The sequence below is a fragment of the Globicephala melas genome, chromosome 9 (assembly GCF_963455315.2).
Source record: "Globicephala melas chromosome 9, mGloMel1.2, whole genome shotgun sequence".
Lineage (NCBI taxonomy): Eukaryota > Metazoa > Chordata > Mammalia > Artiodactyla > Delphinidae > Globicephala > Globicephala melas.
Window position 1 is genome coordinate 57,307,502 of NC_083322.1, and position 21,467 is coordinate 57,328,968.

The 21,467-nt window shown below is 38.8% G+C and overlaps 1 protein-coding gene across 1 annotated transcript in view; it reads left to right on the forward strand.

Annotated features, from left to right (window-relative positions):
* COL1A2 (collagen type I alpha 2 chain) overlaps window positions 1-21,155 on the forward strand; it is a 36,067-nt gene extending 14,912 nt beyond the window's left edge. The window contains exons 18-52 of the mRNA XM_030857255.3: window positions 7-51; window positions 159-257; window positions 678-731; window positions 891-998; window positions 1,368-1,421; window positions 1,523-1,621; window positions 2,544-2,597; window positions 3,047-3,145; window positions 3,525-3,578; window positions 4,072-4,125; window positions 4,280-4,333; window positions 4,603-4,656; window positions 5,638-5,682; window positions 6,858-6,956; window positions 8,136-8,243; window positions 8,904-8,957; window positions 9,874-9,927; window positions 10,655-10,708; window positions 10,806-10,859; window positions 10,956-11,063; window positions 11,440-11,493; window positions 12,363-12,416; window positions 13,410-13,571; window positions 14,311-14,418; window positions 15,089-15,196; window positions 15,547-15,600; window positions 15,689-15,796; window positions 15,942-15,995; window positions 16,369-16,476; window positions 16,944-16,997; window positions 17,119-17,226; window positions 17,555-17,813; window positions 18,231-18,415; window positions 19,130-19,372; window positions 20,214-21,155. Of these exons, the coding sequence (XP_030713115.2) occupies window positions 7-51; window positions 159-257; window positions 678-731; window positions 891-998; window positions 1,368-1,421; window positions 1,523-1,621; window positions 2,544-2,597; window positions 3,047-3,145; window positions 3,525-3,578; window positions 4,072-4,125; window positions 4,280-4,333; window positions 4,603-4,656; window positions 5,638-5,682; window positions 6,858-6,956; window positions 8,136-8,243; window positions 8,904-8,957; window positions 9,874-9,927; window positions 10,655-10,708; window positions 10,806-10,859; window positions 10,956-11,063; window positions 11,440-11,493; window positions 12,363-12,416; window positions 13,410-13,571; window positions 14,311-14,418; window positions 15,089-15,196; window positions 15,547-15,600; window positions 15,689-15,796; window positions 15,942-15,995; window positions 16,369-16,476; window positions 16,944-16,997; window positions 17,119-17,226; window positions 17,555-17,813; window positions 18,231-18,415; window positions 19,130-19,372; window positions 20,214-20,360 (3,210 nt within the window). The 3' untranslated portion in view covers window positions 20,361-21,155. The remainder of the gene's footprint in view (window positions 1-6; window positions 52-158; window positions 258-677; window positions 732-890; window positions 999-1,367; window positions 1,422-1,522; window positions 1,622-2,543; window positions 2,598-3,046; window positions 3,146-3,524; window positions 3,579-4,071; window positions 4,126-4,279; window positions 4,334-4,602; window positions 4,657-5,637; window positions 5,683-6,857; window positions 6,957-8,135; window positions 8,244-8,903; window positions 8,958-9,873; window positions 9,928-10,654; window positions 10,709-10,805; window positions 10,860-10,955; window positions 11,064-11,439; window positions 11,494-12,362; window positions 12,417-13,409; window positions 13,572-14,310; window positions 14,419-15,088; window positions 15,197-15,546; window positions 15,601-15,688; window positions 15,797-15,941; window positions 15,996-16,368; window positions 16,477-16,943; window positions 16,998-17,118; window positions 17,227-17,554; window positions 17,814-18,230; window positions 18,416-19,129; window positions 19,373-20,213) is intronic.
* The last annotated feature ends 312 nt before the right edge of the window (window positions 21,156-21,467 follow it).

Consider the following 21,467-nt stretch of genomic DNA (forward strand, 5'->3'; position numbering starts at 1 on the left):
TCACAGGGCAACCCTGGAGCCAATGGCCTTCATGGTGCTAAGGGTGCTGCCGTGAGTATATGGCTAAAATGTGCTGCTGTGGTTTTAAAGGTATTTTAATGGATGCTGTCTCTCCTGCCAGTTGCCTCATGAGGGACCATGCTGCGTTTCTTTCCCAGGGCCTTCCAGGCGTTGCTGGGGCTCCTGGCCTCCCTGGACCCCGGGGTATTCCTGGCCCTGTTGGTGCTGCTGGTGCTACTGGTGCCAGAGGACTTGTTGTAAGTGGTCATGGCTGATGCTTTCATCATTCTGAAATACCAGCTCTACCATCACTTCATCCCCATCTAGACTTCATCTTGTCGTCTTATCCTTATTTCTTCCTTAGTGTTTTCAGTGTGTATTTCTTCTGTAAGTTCAGGCACACTTATGTATACTCTCTCCCTCACACACTCACAGACACTCCCCTTCTGCTATCCTAGAACATTACCCAAAGGTCAGTGAGGCACACTTCTATTATATCAGTCTTGTCCTTTCAACCAAGACCATTCCCCTGTAGGTCGTTTAAATATGAACTGAGCATATTTCTTAGAGAACTAAAGCTCTCTTTACTTTGATTTGTAAATAGCCCCTGATGTTTGTCTTCCAGAGAGTTGTGACAAATGTTTGTCATTTGACCACTGTTTTGTATTGGACCCTAGGGTGAGCCTGGTCCAGCTGGTTCCAAAGGAGAGAGTGGCAACAAGGGCGAGCCCGTAAGTAGTTCTATAATCACAATTTTATGGAGTTACTACTTTTTCAATCCAAAAAGTAATACTTTCACTTTTTTTAAGTTATTACTTTTTTTTCTAGCTAGATATGAACACAAATTTTACTTTTCCTGTGACCCCTTCTTTTGTTTTTTCATTAAATAGGGTGCTGCTGGGCCCACAGGTCCTCCTGGTCCCAGTGGCGAAGAAGGAAAGAGAGGCAGCACTGGTGAAATTGGATCCGCTGGCCCCCCAGGACCTCCTGGGCTGAGGGTAGGTTCCAAATGCTCTTGACACCCAGACACACCAGAGGCACCCATTCGTTGGGAATTGGTCAGAATTACTGAGTGCATTTTCTAGATGAAGGAAACATCTGCTTTCCATCTGCTTTATTAAATCACTGACTCTCAATTTGATATGTTATAAAATTGGTCTGGAAACAATGTTGACCTACTTTTTCAGAAGGTTTCCTCCACACAGTCCTTTGGGGTTTGGATGAAGTTTTTTGGTTTGGTTTGTAATTGTATCTCGCCCTTAAGGTCATCAAGATTTCTTGCATGCATGCCATGTTTCAATAAATTCTGCCCTACCTGATACAAGGATACTCTCCAATTCTTTTCTATTTCATGTACTTTGTTACAGGGAAATCCTGGTTCTCGTGGTCTTCCTGGAGCCGATGGCAGAGCTGGTGTCATGGTAAGTTGTCTATTACTCACATCCTGGGAAGGAACTTGATGCTTCTGGCCGTGGGTATGTCACTGGAGTTAACAACCTCCCCTCCCCTTTCTTTTTAATAGGGCCCTCATGGTAGTCGTGGTGGAACTGGCCCTGCTGGTGTGCGAGGTCCCAGTGGAGATTCTGGTCGCCCTGGAGAGCCTGGCCTCATGGGACCCCGAGTAAGTTTCAGATTGATTTTGAGCAAGTCACACCTAGCACTGTTTCCTTTCCTAAAGGGATGATTAATATTTGAAGACAACAATAAAAAAAACCAAAAATTAATTTGTTGGTAGACTTGCTGATGGTTCCCTTTTTAATTTAACTTTATCAAAGCCCAGTAGATATTTTGACGAATTTAGTTAGTTCATAAATTTCCTATTTATTACTTGATACAATGGCTGTGAGGTTTTTGGAAGAATAGATTTATTTTAATATATCCAAATTAGGTTGGTTCTCCTATCAGCATGAATCTTTTATCTCAATTTGTGAGTTTTATATAAGGTGTTCATGAAATATATTAGGACTATACATTATCAGTTTATTAGATTCATAAGTGAATCATTTTTCCAGCGATCACAAAGTGCTGTAATGTATTCAGCATCACACTAGCTATGGAGAAATGACCTTTAGATCTGTAGACACTCTAATCCATAGCAATAGAGTAATTTTTTGCCTCCATTATCTCTTACGGATGAGTATCAACTGTCATTGTACCATAAACAAGTAATAAAGACACCAAATATAGCAATTTAAAAAAATCCACTTTGAAGATTACTTACTAGAAGTATTTGTTTTTCTATTCTAAGGTAAAAAAATATATACATTTTGCACATATAGTATGTTGCTCAACAGTTTCTTGAGATATCTTTAAATGGATCAGTTGCACTAAAATTCAGTAAAAGGAAAGGCATTAAAAATAGAAAGAAGAAAGTTTTCAGAGCTCTTTCATACCTCCCAGCTAGTGGCTAATACCCCTAATGTTTTGCCCTAGTCAACAAACAAAAAGTGGGGGGAAAGTGCTTTTGTGAGATTTCAATTAATTGGAGCCTTGAGTATATGTGTTAGAGTGCCAATAGGAAAGCATCCTCATTTATTTTATAGGGTTTTCCTGGTTCCCCTGGAAATGTTGGCCCAGCTGGTAAAGAAGGTCCGATGGTAAGTATCGCTTATATTTTCAAGGACACTTATTGCACCCTTATCAAGTGTTTCCTGTAGCTTATTTATATGTGAACACATTGAAAATATATATTAGCCACATACATATCTGAGAATGCAAAGTTATAGATTGTAATTACAGAGGCCAAATGAACACAGGAGCAAAAGGAGAGAAGGAAAAAGAAAAACATGGCAGGGAAAATTGAAGCGGGTGACAAGGGTATGAAAAGAGAGGAGAAAGAGGGAATTGTGTACATATGAGATTGACTTGGATGTGCATGTACCGACATCCTATTTAGAAAAGGAAAGTGGATTCGTAATTTATTGACACTTTATACAGGAAGCTCTATACAATCAGAAAATGATTCTGTTTCATCCTGTGGCAGCATCACAAGCTTGAGGTTGTGAGATCCTGTGCTGAGTAAACTTTAAATAAACTCTGGTTTCAGGGCCTCCCTGGTATTGATGGCAGGCCTGGACCAATTGGCCCAGCTGGAGCAAGAGGAGAGCCTGGCAACATCGGATTCCCTGGACCCAAAGGCCCCACTGTAAGAACCACCAGAACCTCTTCTCCCTTGGCACTTTTTTGCCACATTTCACCAGAACTCTTATTTCTCTCCTGCCTCAGTCCACTCTACCTCAAGGGGGTTCCTTTCAACACAAGAAAACTGCAAGCCACTTACCACAACAAAAGTTGACCTCCAGTGTATCATTGTTCCTGCTGAAAATCCACATCTTGAGTCATATGCTCCTGCAGACATAAGTGTACTTTATTGTATCTGGAGCTGCATGACGATGGATCATGCCTTAAATAACAGAATTCAAGGACTAGGAATCTAAAAAAAAGAAAAAAGGCAAGAAATTCACATTTCAAAATTGTCATGGTTAATTTGACATTAAATGTATTTTTTTTAATGTTTATTATAGGGTGATCCTGGCAAAAATGGTGAAAAAGGTCATGCTGGTCTTGCCGGTCCTCGGGTAGGTACTAACTTCTATGCGGCTCTATCCACATAGTATTCACGTAGGATACACATCTTTTGAGGCCATCTGATATCATTCCATCACTTTCTTTCTAAGATGGCATCCCCAAGCTTCCTTCTACCATCACAAAATGTCTTTTCTCTTTAACTACACTTAGAAGGCAGTGAGCTATGATGAATCAGAATGTATATTAAGTCAAAAATATTTATGGATGCATTTGGTTTTTATTTAATTCATTTTATGATTAAAAGGCTATGAATATGCTAGTAGCATTCTCTGACTTTCATAAATTGCCCTTCATCCATGGACTTCCTATGAGCCATATCACAAGTTAGTAGGTAGTATTTGGGCCTTGGCCACAATGTGTTCAATTCATGCTGAAATAACAAGCTTTGTTGTGAGGAAGTAATACATGAGGGAGGCTTTGGGGTATCTTAAATTGTCTGACTCACAGGCAACTAACTCTGAGCCTTTCTGTTGAACATTTTAGGGTGCTCCAGGTCCTGATGGAAACAATGGTGCTCAGGGACCTCCTGGACCACAGGTGAGTATTTCTCTCACTCTTGCTCTATTTTGCACTAAAATGAATCTAGTCCCACAAAAATGGCCATCTCTTTTTTTCCAGTCTAAAAGTTATGTAGCTCGATAGCAATGGTGGCATATATCTCTATTTATGTAATCTTTCCTATCACTTTCAGGGTGTCTCAGGTGGAAAAGGTGAACAGGGTCCCGCTGGTCCTCCAGGCTTCCAGGTAAGTCAGCTAAAACGTACAGACTACTGCTTTTGGTCAGACTCTCCAGCTGTAAATAACTATAACACTCTCCCCACCACACAGTACATGGTTTCAGAACTGAAGCAAAGAAGCGTACATTTTTTCAAGGCAAACTTTTCTGTAATCCTTTAATAACACATAATAGTTAGTGATCATGTTGATATTAGGTATTTCCCCAAAAAAAACAATTATTAGAAAATCCCCCAAATATAGCCATAAAGATTGAGGTTTGTCTTTTTTTCATCTAGGGTCTGCCTGGCCCTGCAGGTACAGCTGGTGAAGCTGGCAAAGCAGGAGAAAGGGTGAGTAAAGCAAGTGATAGTAAATTCACCTAAACTTGGGACTTTCCCTCTGTTAAATACCCTACTGCAGTGCAATTATAATATGCAAAAGGAAACTTCATATTTCATATGTTAATGATAGTGTTCTACATATGTTGGTACTGATGGAGAGAATGAGCCAAGTTACTCATTTTCATTCAAATTACTTTGTTTTAAGGATTGAATGAAACATCACATTATGGAAGTACAATATCATGAACATTCCATTTAATAGCCTTACTTTTTGTATTGTTCTTGGTAATGTTAAAATACAAATTATTTCCCTCTCCATAGTAAAAAAAATAAATGCACTGATTTTCCATCAAACTAGACCCTGAAAAATTGCTTTTAATGTTTTTCTTGGCATTCAGACATGACACTGCTATTCACAATCAGGGCATGAGTTCTGAGTCATTTTTTCTGTAATTGTGATGAATGTGCCTCAATTCAATTACATTCTGTGGCCTGCTCTCCTTTGTCAACAGTGGGGCACATTAAGGAGACAGCTGGTCAGTAATAAAGGAGATACACTTGGGTATACAATTAACTAGGTAATGTGCAGAATATGATCATTTCTATTAAGAAAGCAGTCTGTTATATAACTAAAAATAGGCAATGTCTGATATTGTTCATCATCATTATTTATTATATTATCAAAGGAGATAGTCTTTTTTCACTTTTTAAAAAGCAATAAACCAAATAATGAGAGACTAAAATTTTCTGATACCAGGTTCTAGGATAGATATATATTTAATATCAGTGAAATTCTCACTTTTTTAAAATCTTTCCATACACCACTGAAAGCTCTCTTGTTCCTAATAGCCTGTGTACTTATACACTCATGTAGGTAGAGCCTATCGGGCTTTATTTCACTCTCAAAACTTTTCTAAATATCATAAATATATGTGGATTTAGAGAACATACATAAGTTTCACACTTTATTTTTTCTCATGTTTTGCCTAGGGTATCCCTGGTGAATTTGGTCTCCCTGGTCCTGCTGGTCCAAGAGTAAGTGTTACTTAACTTCCATAAACTTTTCGCAATGTTTTTAAAACAAATGGTGCCTTCTCCTAAAAACTATTGGTGACCTTGTAACAGCAAATTCCTGACACTCTTCTGTAGTCAAACATAATCTGCAGAGAATATTCAATTTCTAAATTGACAGTAGACTTTTTATGTAATTGCTCATATTTCTTATTTAAAAACCACAGGATTATAAGAAACATAAATGAACTAATATAGGTATTATATTCAGTGATTTATACAAACAAGTATGATATATTTATGACAGTGGCTCGACCTGAGCTAAGGAAAAGTAATATCTTACTAAGATTTAAAATCAATTTTTCCAATGTGTGTTGGTGTTCAAAGTCTAAAAGAGGAAATCATGAGCCTACTTTTATTTTAAATATTAAATAAATTGATGTCATTTGTTTGTGGTCATTAGAATAACTGGAAAGATTAGTTGGCCCCTAAAGTATATTGTTATGTGGCTAGTTACCATATAGCTAGGACGCCCAAACAAATTTACTGTCATAGAACCATAGTATCATAGAACCAAATTATGACAAGGGCCTTTGAAACAGTTGCAATGTGGGCTTAAATGTTAAATATTCTGGACCATAGAATACTATGTTGTAGTGATATTTACATGCAAATTGGGAAATATTTAGATAGATAGATAGAAAGATAGACACACATACAAATACACACATTTTCATACATGTATTCTCTGTTAACTATATTATAGCTGTTACATCACTATTGCATGCAATTGTATAAAGAGAGCATAGATATGAAATATCTAATCTTATTTACATCTGGCATTGCTATTCACCTAAAATGATGGTACTGTGCATAACTGGCATCTATTTTTACCTATGGACCTATCACAAAAAAAGGAAATGAATTCCAAAAGTTGAATATTACACTCTAAAAGCAACAAATTTTGGAGTTGTAGCCATAGAACATTAGAGCTGAATGAGACATTAGAGATTATCTCATCCCATCCCTTCATTTTACTAGTAGAGAAATTAAGGGAAAAATAATTATAATTTGCTAGTAAACTAGACATTTGGCAGAACTAGGATTCAAAAGCTAAACAAGTGTGAACTCTAATGTGTAAAATGGTATTTCTGAAAATGATGAACAGTGTAACACTTCTTCTAATCCCCTTTTCACAGGGGGAGCGTGGTCCCCCAGGTGAAAGCGGTGCTGCTGGTCCTACTGGTCCTGTTGGAAGCCGAGGTCCTTCTGGACCTGCAGGGCCTGATGGGAACAAGGTAAAACTTTGTTATATATTGCTGGTTTGGCCCAGTGTGCTCTAGAATAAGTAAATCCTTTACAGTAGTAAATGAATTGTTTCTCAGATTTTTTTTTAACTTATTTCCAGTTCTGTGATGATTTCCACCTCAGTAAATAACAATCTGATTCCAACTGACCTGAATTATTCCAAAAGAGGCAAAACCCCAGTGTTCTACACACATAAATGAATTAGTATGGGTTTTCACTCTTTTCTCATCACACTATTTATACTTTTGTCTTAATCTAGAAACATCATATACATTTGAACACTATTTTTAGAGAATGAACTTTTACCTCCCCAAAGTCCTACTTCATAAAGTAAAATTTCAAAAAGTAATCTAAATTTTAATAAGATAATTTTATGATGATAAAAATTAACTGGACAGTACATTCATCCCCAAAACATAAGCCTGAAAACTTGTGTTTCAAAATAGAATCTGTGGTTTAGATCTTAAAATAGATGGAATTACACATTTCTGAAAAACAGATTACTTCAACCACAATAAAGAGAAGGTAACATATTACTTCTGATTCTTACCTTTAAGGGGTAAAGATTTGCTATAAAAGGCTATTTTGGTATATGGAAGGATATTGGAAAAAATAAAATAAGGTAAGAGGAAGTAAGAAAGGAAATATTGGTTCTGTGAGAAAGTACTTGCAAAGGGTTTTATCTCAGGAGCTAGTCAACAGGTTTTAAGTATGTGGAATTGTAAGGTTTTATAAAAAAATGTAAGCTATAGTCCACACTCTTAAGAAGATTAGAATGTAAACATCTCCCCCGTTGATGAGGTCTCTTTCCACATTTCCTGTCTGAGCTAAGAGACTTCACCTTGAAAAACGTTTGTGGGCATTTTTCACTCTCTGCCTTCCATTGTCATACCCTCTTCTCTCCCATGCCTGACTCCCTTAAGAGGACTGGGAGCAGGTTATAGAAAAATCACAGGCACCCATCCTACTACCCTCTTCTCTTTAGTCACTGTGTCATTAACAGCATCTTCCTCGGTTATATTCTCCCTCCTTTCAGTAGGCCTCCTTTGTGTCTAAGCAGGCGAGCATGCTATCCATTAAATGTTTAAATTGGAATGCTTCAAGAGTTTGGCTCTTCATTTTCTTCTTGTACCACAGAAATAACTGATTTCACATGTGTTTGATTCAAGGGCGAACCTGGTGTGGTTGGTGCTCCAGGCTCTGCTGGTCCATCTGGTCCTAATGGACTCCCAGGAGAAAGGGGTGCTACTGGCATACCTGGAGGCAAGGGAGAAAAGGTAGCCTCTCAGTGTTTGACCTCAATACATATTGTTGATGAACTCTCACAAAGAAGGCTGTGCAAGGTCAACTTTTTTTTTTTTTTACAGTTCTTGGCAGGTGGTCTGGTAGCATTTTGATATCTATCTATATACGTTTCCCTCTGCCACCTAGCACCTACGCATTGCTAAACTCACTAATCTGGCAAAATTCCTTGCTACCATGGAATTTCACGCAAACAGATGGTGTTGAGTAATACATGAGGCTCATTTTAATGCCACTAACAATAATGCCTCAGCCTGCCCTAATTAATGGGAAGAAGCTATATTGAACAGCTGTCAACCGTGCTGCTGCATTAGTTATGCCATAAGAGTGATCAGGCACTGAAGCCCATTGTGATGTTGCCTTATAATTCTGTCCACATGAATTTGTACCTTGCTTGATTACGCTTCAGGAGGGTGTATGGAAATTAGAAAAGAATATTTAACACTAACTTGGAAAGGGCCTTGAATTATTTTTTCCTCATTCAATATTTTATAGAATGGTAGGGAATCAAAACATTACTAAAGATCTTAAATAAAGAAAAGTATTATAGCATCTTCTGTAAAAACACTGTGGATTAATTTTGATTCAAAAATTTGGTCAGAAAACAAACATTTCCTCTTGCTTTTTACTTTCAGGGTGAAACTGGTCTCAGAGGTGATACTGGTAGCCACGGCAGAGATGGTGCTCGTGTGAGTAGAATTCTGTTGGTACTCAGATTGTTTTGTTCTGTTTTGTTTTGTTTTACATTTCACTCAATTTGAGTTGAGAAGCTTTCCAAAACTGAACTGACAAAAGAGGGATTCAAGTCTTGTAAAAGAGTATTCCATTCCTTCCTGGACCTATGACTAATAATATCAGTTTACATGTTCCAAAAGAAAAATTCAAATGAGGACTTATCCCCTTGAAAATCATAGCCTGAATTTTCTACCTTCCTTAGTGTTAACTATACCAAGTACAAACTACAGTCCAAAATCTCTAGGTTTAATAGAACATTAAATGATTGTTTATCATAGGGCTTTAGAAAAAACAATAATTCTTACATTTTAGGAAGCCAGAACCTCTAATAAGGTCCTATTTATTCAAATGTATACGCTAAGAATTTATCACTCAAAGAGCAGCTCCAAAGATTAACTGTTAATGCCATGGAGATGCCAATGATAATCCCATAAAGGTATAATAATCTCACCTAGAGTGTTGATATCATGGCTCTTCCAGGCCATAAGCCACTTGGGCTTTTCTCACCTCTCCCTCAGGCCTGATAACTCCCTGTGGCACATTCATCATATCCTTTCTCCAACTCACACAGTCCTCACAGTTCTTAGCAAGGCTAGTCATTTGCTACTCTCCAGGGAATTTTACAAGAGCAGAGAGTTCAGATCTCCCCATTGTTCCTAACCTGCCCATGACTTAGTTCCATAACCTTCACCACTAGGGTACTCCCCTCCTGAGAGTGGCTTCTAATAGTCTTGAAAATTAGAACTGAAATGCTTCAAAGGCTTTCTTGATGTCCACCCAGAGTGTTCAGTCACTGTATAAGCACAGCAAGGGTCACTTCTGACGGTATGGGGGTGTTATTAACAAGACTTGTTTTCTTTTTGGTACTAGGGTGCTCCTGGTGCTGTAGGTGCCCCTGGTCCTGCTGGAGCCAACGGGGACCGGGTAAGCATGCATTTTCACTGAGTTGCAGCTCTCTGAGCCAATGGCGGTATCTAAAATTCCCTGCCACCCTGGCCCCAAAGGGCCCTGGCAATTCATTTTTATGGCTTGGTCTAAAGCCCATTGATTTAAAAACTTATCCATTAGTATGGGGCAGCAAGAAACAAACGCTGTGTGTTGAAAGTTCTCTTTCCCTTCCTGTACACGTGCCAGGTATCTGATCTATACTTCAATCCCTATCATTTGTTTTAAAGTCTTTTAAAGTCTTTCGGGGTTGCCCATTAACAATATCCTAATGCACTGAGCCTTCTTGAAGCCTTCATTGTAAAAAAAAAAAAAAAAATCAATAAAATACATAGTGTGCCCATTTCACATTGAACAGTCCACTTAAAATAGACCTTATTTATTGTATAGCACAAATTGCAGCAAATAGATCAGCCCTGTGTCCATCTAAAAATTAAAATGTCCTCCTCCTGGTATTGTGGGCACTGATTTATAGTGTTTTGGCAAGTGTATGACCAATACCATTTCACCCTGTAAAATTAATACAATATTATGCAGAGTAAGAATCCATTTCACTTTTCTCTGTGAGACGTGAATTAGTTATCTCTTTGGATGCAATTGCAAACTCTGGCAAGAGCCCACTGTCTACGCCTGTTCCCTCTGCCTCCTACCTCTTTGAGCATTTGTGTGAGGAACACTGACAAACTCATTTCTGGCCCCCTTATAGGGTGAAGCTGGTCCTGCTGGTCCCGCCGGTCCTGCTGGTCCTCGTGGAAGCCCTGTAAGTAAAAACCTGGGTCGTTTTAGACACTCATAACTTCTAGACACTCATGAATCTAAGATTGCTAAGACATTTTAAAATCCCTTTTCCCACCTAGGGTGAACGTGGTGAGGTTGGTCCCGCTGGCCCCAATGGATTTGCTGGTCCTGCTGTGAGTATCATGTGGCACAGGTTAATCTGAAAACATTCCAAGTTAGCAAGTAGAGTAAGTTGGAACACCTGAACTATAACTGTTCCTTTCCAACAGGGCGCTGCTGGTCAACCTGGTGCTAAAGGAGAGAGAGGAACCAAAGGACCCAAGGGTGAAAATGGCCCTACTGGTCCCACAGGCCCCGTTGGAGCTGCTGGCCCAGCTGTAAGTTGAATTCACTGATGGTAAACACAGCCTCTGCAGTTACCCATGAAATCTTATAACTCAACATAAATCAATCAAGTACCTGCTATACATCAGGAAACATACCAGATAGAAGACAATTCTAAAATAAGAGTTAACATTTGCATACCACTTTACACATTATAAAAGTTTCATAAATATTGTTTTATCTCACTTCTTTGATTACCCATAAAGGTGGTAATATTGAAGTAAGGACATTTATTTTATATAACACAGATAATCATTTTACATTTCTAGATTTGATTCTAATAGACATGGGAATGATCCATTTGAAGAAAAGAGTAACATTTATAAAGATTGTTTTCTGATTTGACCATCTTTTCTTATTTCCATTTAGGGTCCAAATGGTCCCCCTGGTCCTGCTGGAAGTCGTGGTGATGGAGGCCCCCCTGTGAGTATTTACAGTGTATTCTGATAATTTTTCTTTCTTCAGAATCTATTAGGGACAACTTGAAAGTTTGGAAATTTTTGGTAATTTGGACTATAATGAGAGTCTTGAGAGTCAAGCTAACTATTTAAAGAAATTCTGATAATGAAGTCAAGATCAGATTCATGGAATGTTAACTTAATCCCAGCTGGAACTCAGTGCACTGTATGTTGCTGCCACTTCACTCGAGGTAGTGATAACCAAAGTTAACCCCAAGTAGTTTGTGAAATGGGTAAAATATTTCTTTGGTACCTTTTATCATTTTGTTGATGCCCCCCTTCTTCTGCCTGATTAGGTCCCTTCCCTTGGTGTCCAGTGCTATCACACTGACTTCCTAGAGACCCAAAGCTCCCCAGGAATCAACTCCACTGACTTCTTCCTCCTCTCATTGGACAGCAATTAATACACTTGGTCTTTTATTATACCTTCTTCTGTAAACAAAATTACTTAGTGTCCATTCCCTTAGCAGCCAGCCAGGTGGTTAAGTTATTAATATATACAGATCATATATAATAATAGTATAGTGTCTTGTCTTCTTGCTTTTACAACCATCAGGCAAAATGTTAGCATTTCAAAAAAGAACTATCAGAGCCTTAATGCAAAATATAGGCATTGCAACTGGGGGCATGCTGGTCAGGAAGCTGTGTAGAGATGGAGGGTCTTCGGGGTCCTGGGTATATTTAACATAATACCCTACCTGAGGCTGTCACTGCCTACTCTTTGGTCCATCCTTGGTCACGTGTACTGAGGATTTTCCAAGGGAGAAATTTCCATCTTACCCAAATTCCTGGAGTTGGTGCTGACTGTGGAATTTTAATGTGCTTGGTTCTTAGGGTGCTACGGGTTTCCCTGGTGCTGCTGGAAGGACTGGTCCTCCTGGACCCTCTGTAAGTAAATCACTTCAAAATGTGTCTTCATTTATTTACTCTAGCCAAAATCCCTAGCCTCTAGTAAGAAACTGGTAAGAAACTCCCTATGAAAAACATGCTACTAATATTTTGCTATTACTTTCCTAATCTGAAATCAGTTTTTCTGAATCATTAAGGCAAAATCATCAGAAATTATATTAGAAATATCAGTTTAAGAGGCTTTTATTCATGTGAACGTAAGTCCCCTTGTCCCCTTTTAGGGGCATGGTCTCTTTTTTAAAAATAAAAAACAGAACAGTTTTAGTCACATATCAGATATTTCTATATCTAATTACCCTTTATGGCCAACATTCTGCCTCCGTTGTTAAAGTATAATTGTTCCTGAATTTAAAGGTGGTTTGGCCTCTAATTTAATTCTGATTCAGACTCTCCTGTCAGGACTCAAGAGAATTTAATTAATTACAAAGGATTAAGTCTTCTGGTTAAGGTTTCAGGGAAAAAAAATAGCGAAGATGTTGATTTCTTGGAATCCTTTCACAGGTTCATAACAGAAAAATCTTCATTCCCTGTAGGCATTTAATTAAACCTAGTTGAGAGCATATGTGATTCCTCAATTATGAGCAAAATGCCTGTATTGGCTTTCTTCAAAAAGAAACAAGCAGAGTCCTCCAAAACCCAAATTCCCATTCATTTACAGCTAGCTCTTATAACTCGACGTAGTTCTGATTCCAGTATGCCAGGTGGCTGGTGGCACCACATTGCTTTTTCTCACAGACATTTGCCATAGCTTCTGCCTCGGTTGTTCACTTTATTACAACCCCAGGAGAGGAAGATGAAAGTTGCTTCTTTCTACAAGAAAGACTGTTAAGACTTCTAAACATTTCTCCAAAGTGACCAGGATATTATTTTGTTGCTTCAAGTTGTTTGCATCTTAATATTTAGAACCTCAGCTGCTCTCTCCCATCTGTGATGATTAACAGAAAGTAAATGACCTCATGTATTTGCTCACAGGGTATCACTGGCCCCCCTGGTCCCCCTGGTCCTGCTGGTAAAGAAGGACTTCGTGGGCCTCGTGGTGACCAAGGTCCAGTTGGTCGAACTGGAGAAACAGGTGCTTCTGGCCCCCCTGGCTTTGTTGGTGAGAAGGGTCCCTCTGGAGAGCCTGGTACTGCTGTAAGTGATTTCAAACTCCTCTTTTTTAATACCTTGTGTTGAATTAATATAAATCCCTTGTAAAAATCTTCAGGTGGCATATATTTGTTGATGAGTATTGCGGGCTCTCAAGTAGAGCTCAGTTGAGCCAGGAAATCTATCCAACAGATATTGAGGTGTCATGGCTTCAGCAGATGCTCAGAAGGCACTAGATGGAGATGACAATGAGTGAGGGAACTCACTGTTTTATCAATACAGCCCTTTAAGCTGTTGTGAGAGTACCTCACTGGTACTGGGATTAGAACAGCATCCCATTGCTGTGGTCACTCTACTGTAAATTAATCAATATCAGTAAGCTACCAATTTTTTAAACATGCAATGTGCAGTATTATTGCTACTCTGAAATGTGACTTTACTAGACCTGGTGCAGTTAGAGGCCAAGGTCAAAATTTGCTTCCCAGCATAAATTCTATAAGAACTCTGTTCCCTCACTCCAAGATGGCTTCATTAATCCCAACCACATATTTTTAAATGTTGTTCCATTGGTCTCAAGGAGGAACCAGGTACAAAGAAATAAACATGCCAAGATGTAAACTCATTGTCTTCACTAGAGAAAAGACAGCCAAAGATATGTTCTACTAATAGGAGGTCATTAGCCTTTTTCTAAACTGAGGATAAACTCATTCTCAGAAGCGTCAAGCCAACCTGTGTTGTCTCCTAGGGTCTTACAGTAATACTCAGTATTTTTACTGTTGTTTAGGGATCTCCTGGCACCCCAGGTCCTCAAGGTCTTCTTGGTGCTCCTGGTTTTCTGGGTCTCCCAGGCTCTAGAGGTGAACGTGGTCTACCAGGTGTTGCTGGATCTGTGGTGAGTGTTTGACACCATTCTTATTCTCATTAACATAAGAAAAGATTTAAAAGCTGCCACTTCAACTGTGACAGATTGATCAGTGAATAACTCCACTTAAGATTTTTTATTCATAGCATTTTCTTTATACAGATCACATGTCACTTATCTAAGAAGCTTTAATACCACCTTACTTAGACACATGCTATAAAAACACAGCTTAACATTATGCAGAACAATTTTTGTTCTTTTTACATGCTTAAAAACGATATAAGCTCTAATTGCATTTACTCCTCTGCAGTATGAAATGCTAGCATCATCTATCCTGTAGGAAGAATGAAACTCCAGAAGTTCTGAATCATTCTGTTAAACCTAATACATGACAGCAACTAGGAACCATCTAATCTCCATAAACTCTCTCAACTTTATGAATTCATTTTATTTGGAAAATCAGATGAAACTAGACTCAGCTTGTACAGAGCAACATTCCAAAAGTACATAAAGCTGACCATCTAAGTGTGTAGGAGAAGGGCAAAGATGACACTAATGACACTTCTTACCATTATGTGGCCCACTCACTTTCAATCTACCTTCTCGCTTAAACCTGGAATCCCCTGGCTAACGTTGTTTTGGGAGAATGGGAGTGGCACTCAATCCAATGAGAGGAATTTTGTCTTCTCTGCCTCTTTAGGGTGAACCTGGCCCTCTCGGCATTGCAGGCCCAACTGGGGCCCGTGGTCCCCCTGGTGCTGTGGGTAATCCTGGCGTCAATGGTGCTCCTGGTGAAGCTGGTCGTGATGTGAGTCCAACATTTGGTTTGTAAAATGTAACCTAGCAGTACTTCCTTGTGTGTAACTTTGTATCCTGAGCTGAGGTCTACATGTACTCACCACTCTCAGTATTGACAATCCTAAAAATAACTTGGGCTAGGGAATGAGTCTTTAAGTAGCATACTTCAAGTTGGCCAACATATTAAAAAGAAAATTCTATAAAAATCTAGGTTGGCAAGTTCTTGTTCCTATTTTTAACAGCCTGAAGAGCGGGTTCTCCATTGGGCACTGGGAGTAATGAAGGCAGATAGCTGAACTGTAGGGGTCAGTGAGCTACAGAGCCTCCCTAAGCACCTTAATTGGCATGGTGTCTTCACAGGGCAACCCTGGGAATGATGGTCCCCCAGGCCGCGATGGTCAAGCTGGACACAAGGTCAGTACACCTCACCGTTGTTCTCTAACTTAAAAGGGACTAAACTACAGGCCAGATTGATGCTAAGCTTCATTTCTGCCTTCGGCAGGGGGATCGTGGTTACCCTGGTAACGCTGGTCCCACTGGTACTGTGGGTGCACCTGGTCCTCAAGGCCCTGTGGGTCCAACTGGCAAACATGGACACCGCGGTGAACCTGTAAGTTTATAAATACCAGTCCCTTAATGCTGTCATCCTCAGCAGGCTTTACCTCTGACCTCCCCACACCTGGGAACTGTGGTGGCCTAGGGAGGAGGATCTTGGGCTTGGCTGATAAATTGTGTTTTTCTTTTCTAATTCACAGGGTCCTTCTGGTCCCATTGGTCTGGCCGGTGCTGTTGGTCCAAGAGGTCCTAGTGTATGTACATGGTGAAGATTTCTGTACAACAGTTAGGGAGGATCAGTCCACACTGTACATTAAAAAAGATAAATAATACATAGACTGGATTTTATATATTTTTTGAAAATTTAGTCCATGTGGAGAGTTGCTACAAATACCTTTTAATCTCTTATATTTCAAATCTATTCTTATTTGTATTAAATTATCACAACGCTTAGCCACTTTACAGACAGCTCAACTAAAGCAGATTAAGAGTTGGGAGTAGCACCCACATGGCTTGTAGACCTTTGCATGTCTTGAATTACCTTTGTAAACAGATTGAACAATATTTGTGGAGAGTTGAGTGTCATCTTTCAAAGGTAAATGTCCTATCTGTCCTTTTTCTTTATAGGGCCCACAGGGTATTCGAGGTGATAAGGGAGAGCCTGGTGATAAGGGGCCCAGAGGTCTTCCTGGCTTAAAGGGACACAATGGATTGCAGGGTCTTCCTGGTCTTGCTGTAAGTACAGTGTGGACATCCAGCATGTACACAGATCTTAAAGTCCTTCAACACAGAATGAACTTCCTCACAATTTCACTGCTATTGTTCTAAAATGTCCTACATCATATTCACTTCCCGTTCTCTAACTCCATAGCTCAGAGGTAATGCTATTTCATCCCAACATGAAAAGGTGAGGGTTAGGGGAGATAGAAATATACGTATATTAAAATCTCCTGGCAACAATGTCCTTCAACCCCACTTAAAATAAATATAATCAGAGGAATGACTAATATTGCACTTCTGAAGTGGCTTGTAGAAAAAAATAACTGAATATAATAGACATAATGAGAGAAAAGAGCCCCATTTTACATTTTCAATTTTCTCAATCCAGAGTCCATTGAAACTAAAGTTTTCCATTCAGTTTTTTGAAATCTGTGTATCGACACATGTTCTGAAAGTGTGATTTTCCTATTCTCTCTTTAAAGGGTCATCATGGCGATCAAGGTGCTCCTGGCACTGTGGGTCCTGCTGGTCCTAGGGTAGGTCAACTAAGAGACGTTCATCTCTGAAAGGAGCCTATGGCAGGCAGTGAGCCCCAGACCTCTTCTCGCTTCTGGGGTTTTTGCTGGCTCACACAGACTTGGTTTCCTTCTTCCCTAGGGCCCTTCTGGTCCTTCTGGCCCTTCTGGCAAGGATGGTCGCACTGGACATCCTGGTGCAGTCGGACCTGCTGGCATTCGTGGCTCTCAGGGTAGCCAAGGTCCTTCTGTAAGTATGATTTAGGGAAATAATAAAGGGCATCACTGACCTAAGGGAATATCTTCTTTAGACTAACCCAAGACAATTACAACAACACATTAAAGTAGTCCCCCATTTCTGTATGTTTTCTAAAATATATAAAAATTGTCTGTATGCAATGAGCTCTATAAACCCATCCCTGCAAGTATGCCTGGGAGCAAGTTGTTATTTACATGAACTTGATTCTTTTTTACTTATTAGAACATGCTTTTGTGTGAATCTCGACGGAAAACCTGCTCTCATTCTCTCTCACTGTAACCAAATACAAAGCCTCCTCTTTCTTACTTACACTCTGCAGGGCCCTCCTGGTCCTCCTGGCCCTCCTGGCCCTCCTGGCCCCAGTGGTGGTGGTTATGACTTCGGTTTTGATGGAGACTTCTACAGGGCTGACCAGCCTCGCTCACCACCATCTCTCAGACCCAAGGATTATGAAGTTGATGCTACTCTGAAATCTCTCAACAACCAGATTGAGACTCTTCTTACTCCAGAAGGCTCTAGGAAGAACCCAGCGCGCACATGCCGTGACTTGAGACTCAGCCACCCAGAATGGAGCAGTGGTAGGTTGAGATGTCCAACCAGAATGACCCTTCTCACAAGTTAGGCTTTTCAAAATCAGTTCCCACTGATATTTAGAGGAAAAAGGTATTTGGGTAAAAACTGCATTATGTGAAATCATACCCACTTAATAAAACATTTTCTTCTCCCAACCAGCACCCATTTTCAAGATTGTCTTGATATCTGTTTTTGCCCTTTTCATGGTATTATGTACCCTGATTTGATTTTCATGGAGAGGAGAGGAGGAACTGTCTAATTTAGAAAATAGCCACCCTCTTCCTGTTAATGTGGAGTAGACAATATAACAGTACAATCAGAACTGTTACTTATGGGAATCAGAATCTTTGACTAGTAATTATTAGAACCTATATGCTACTCAATGAGAGGTTTTATGATCTGGGTCTTGTTTTTTCTAAAAGGTTACTACTGGGTTGACCCTAACCAAGGATGTACTATGGATGCTATCAAAGTATACTGTGATTTCTCTACTGGCGAAACCTGCATCCGGGCTCAGCCTGAAAACATCCCAGTCAAGAACTGGTACAGAAGTTCCAAGTCCAAGAAGCACGTCTGGGTAGGAGAAACTATCAATGGTGGTACCCAGGTAAGGAATCCTACAAACATTCCTTCTCCTACTAAATAATATCTTGTTCGGATTATTCGTTTTTTAATTATCTACATTTTAGCCCTTTACCAAAATGGGCTTTTTAAAAGAACCTGCTCTGTTCTTGGGTTTGGTTATATCCTAGATTGCACATTAAAGATGGATTGATTAGACATATCCATATAATTCAAAAATATTCAAATGTGACTTAATTGATAATCGCTGGAGAAACTGACTAATGTCATTAAGTGTGAAGGAGTACTGGCCAGCATGTAGTCCAGTACTCATGCCACATGTATTTTCAAGATATGAGCTTTTCTGAATTTCTAATTAAAAGTTTTCATCAACTTTATTGGTGGGAATTATAGAAAACTAAAGGGGTCTGAATCTCTAGATCCTTGCTCTCTTATTTTAAAAAAAGAAACACGTATATATGTGTGTGTGTGCGTGTGCGTGTGCGTGTGTGTGTGTGTGTGTATCTGGGCTTTATCTGAAACAGGTCCCTTTTTGAGATGACTTGCCTCAGCTTGGTAGTTCTTATGTTCCTTCTAGGTAGCTTATATTTCAAAGACAAGTGAATTGAGTTTCCTTTAAAAGTACAAGTTCAGATCTGAGTCCATTATTCCTCTCTATACCAGACTGTTTTTTTAAATTTGACTCTTAGTATCTGAGTCCTTCTTCATTTAACTGGAATGCCCATCTTATTCTCTGTAGTTTGAATATAATGTTGAAGGAGTAACTACCAAGGAAATGGCTACCCAACTTGCCTTCATGCGCCTGCTGGCCAACCATGCCTCTCAAAACATCACCTACCATTGCAAGAACAGCATTGCATACATGGATGAGGAGACTGGCAACCTGAAAAAGGCTGTCATTCTGCAAGGATCCAATGATGTTGAACTTGTTGCTGAGGGCAACAGCAGATTCACTTACACTGTTCTTGTAGATGGCTGCTCTGTAAGTAATAGTGAAGTATGGGAATAACATTTATTTGGGAAGTGGGATAGTGGAGCATAGACCATTAAATGAACAGATGAATGAGAGACCAAACTTATTTGATTTCTCTTTCATAAATGTATTTGTTTAAATTCAGATGGTAAATTCAGAATATTCTTATCAGATCTTGCCTTCTGAAATTTTCTGAAATACTGAAATATATACTCTGTTCCATGTATTAGTTATTTGTCTTCTAACATGAGTTTCTTAAATGATGATGTATACCCATAACTTAAAATTACTTGAGGTTAAAAGGGCCCAAACTGTAATTTATAGTTATATGTATTTTATTTTATTTATTAGTATGACCTATATTTAATTTTTCTTTATGCCTTCTCTATAATATACTATAAATTGAAGAAAATTTAAATTCACTAATAGTAGTACTGCATAGCCACCCTACCACACACATCCTGAAAAGATACTGTAGAAATAAGCCGCTTGGAATATGCATTGGAACGGTTTTTTTTATAAAATTAGACTGGTAGGAAACCTCTCCCTGTAAAGACAGCCCTGATGCTACTGTTTCAAAGATACACTTGTTGATCTGAGACACACATCTTCAGAAGGACATAAGCCAAAAAGTGGTTATTATAATATCTAGTATATAATATTATATAACATATAATTATATATAAATATTATCTAATATGTTATATAATTATATATAAATATATGTTCTGTATAATTATATATTATATAATACAATTGTATGCAATATATAATTATATAATATTATACAAGATGGTTAGGTTCCGTAATAGTGCTGCTTTATGTATATTTTTCTTCTCTTTTTAAACAGAAAAAGATAAATGAATGGAGAAAGACAATCATTGAATATAAAACAAATAAGCCATCTCGCCTGCCCATCCTTGATATTGCACCTTTGGACATTGGTGGCGCTGACCAAGAAATCAGATTGAACATTGGCCCAGTCTGTTTCAAATAAATGAACTCAACCTAAATTAAAGAAAAAGGAAATCTGAAAAATTTCTCTCTTGGCCATTTCTTTTTCTTCTTTCTTAACTGAAAGCTGAATCCTTCCATTTCTTCTGCACATCTACTTGCTTAAATTGTGGGCAAAAGAGAAGAAGAAGGATTGATCAGAGCATTGTGCAATACGATTTAATTAATTCCCTTTCCCTTTCCCCCTCTCCAAAAATCTGGAATTTTTTTTAACAGTCTTAAACTTGTTGTGGAAAATGTCAACCTTTGTAAGAAAACCAAAATAAAAATTGAAAAATAAAAACCATGAACATTTGCACCACTTGTGGCTTTTGAATATCTTCCACAGAGGGAAGTTTAAAACCCAAACTTCCAAAGGTGTAAACTACCTCAAAACACTTTTCCTGTGAGTGTGATCCACACCATTAGGTGCTGACCTAGACAGAGTTGAGCTGAGGTATCTGTTTTTTGTTCAAAATACAAAGGTGCTAACTAATAGTATTTCAGATACTTGAAGAATGTTGATGGTGCTAGGAGAATTTGAGAAGAAATACTCCTCTGTGTTGAGTTATATTGTGTATTTTTTTTTCATTTGATTTAACATCAGTACTTTACATCTTATTCCCGAATAAAAGTAAGTGGATCGTTTGCCCAACATTGTCCTCTTCTTTAAATTCAGCATTTGTTCTTTGCCAGTCTCATTTTCATCCTCTCCCATGGTTCCAAAGAAGCCTTGTTTCTCGGACAAGCAGAAAAATTAAATTGTACCTATTTTGTATATGTGAGATGTTTAAATAAATTGTGCAAAAAATGAAATAAAGCATGTTTGGTTTTCCAAAGAAAATATTGAGTAGAATTCCTTGCTTCAATGCTCTTTGCAGTATAAATATGGATTATAGCATCTCTAACCAGCCATTAGACCAAGTATTTCTCAGTAGATAGGAACTATGCAAAAAGGGCAGTTTGGTATGGTAGAAAGAGCGGAGAACAAGGACCCTGGAGATCTGAGCTCCAATTCTGGCTCAGCTCCTTCTGGCTAAATGACCTTGAGTGCTTTACCTTTCTGAGTTTCAGTTTATCTATAACATGGGGAAGATTCCTTCTCTGAACT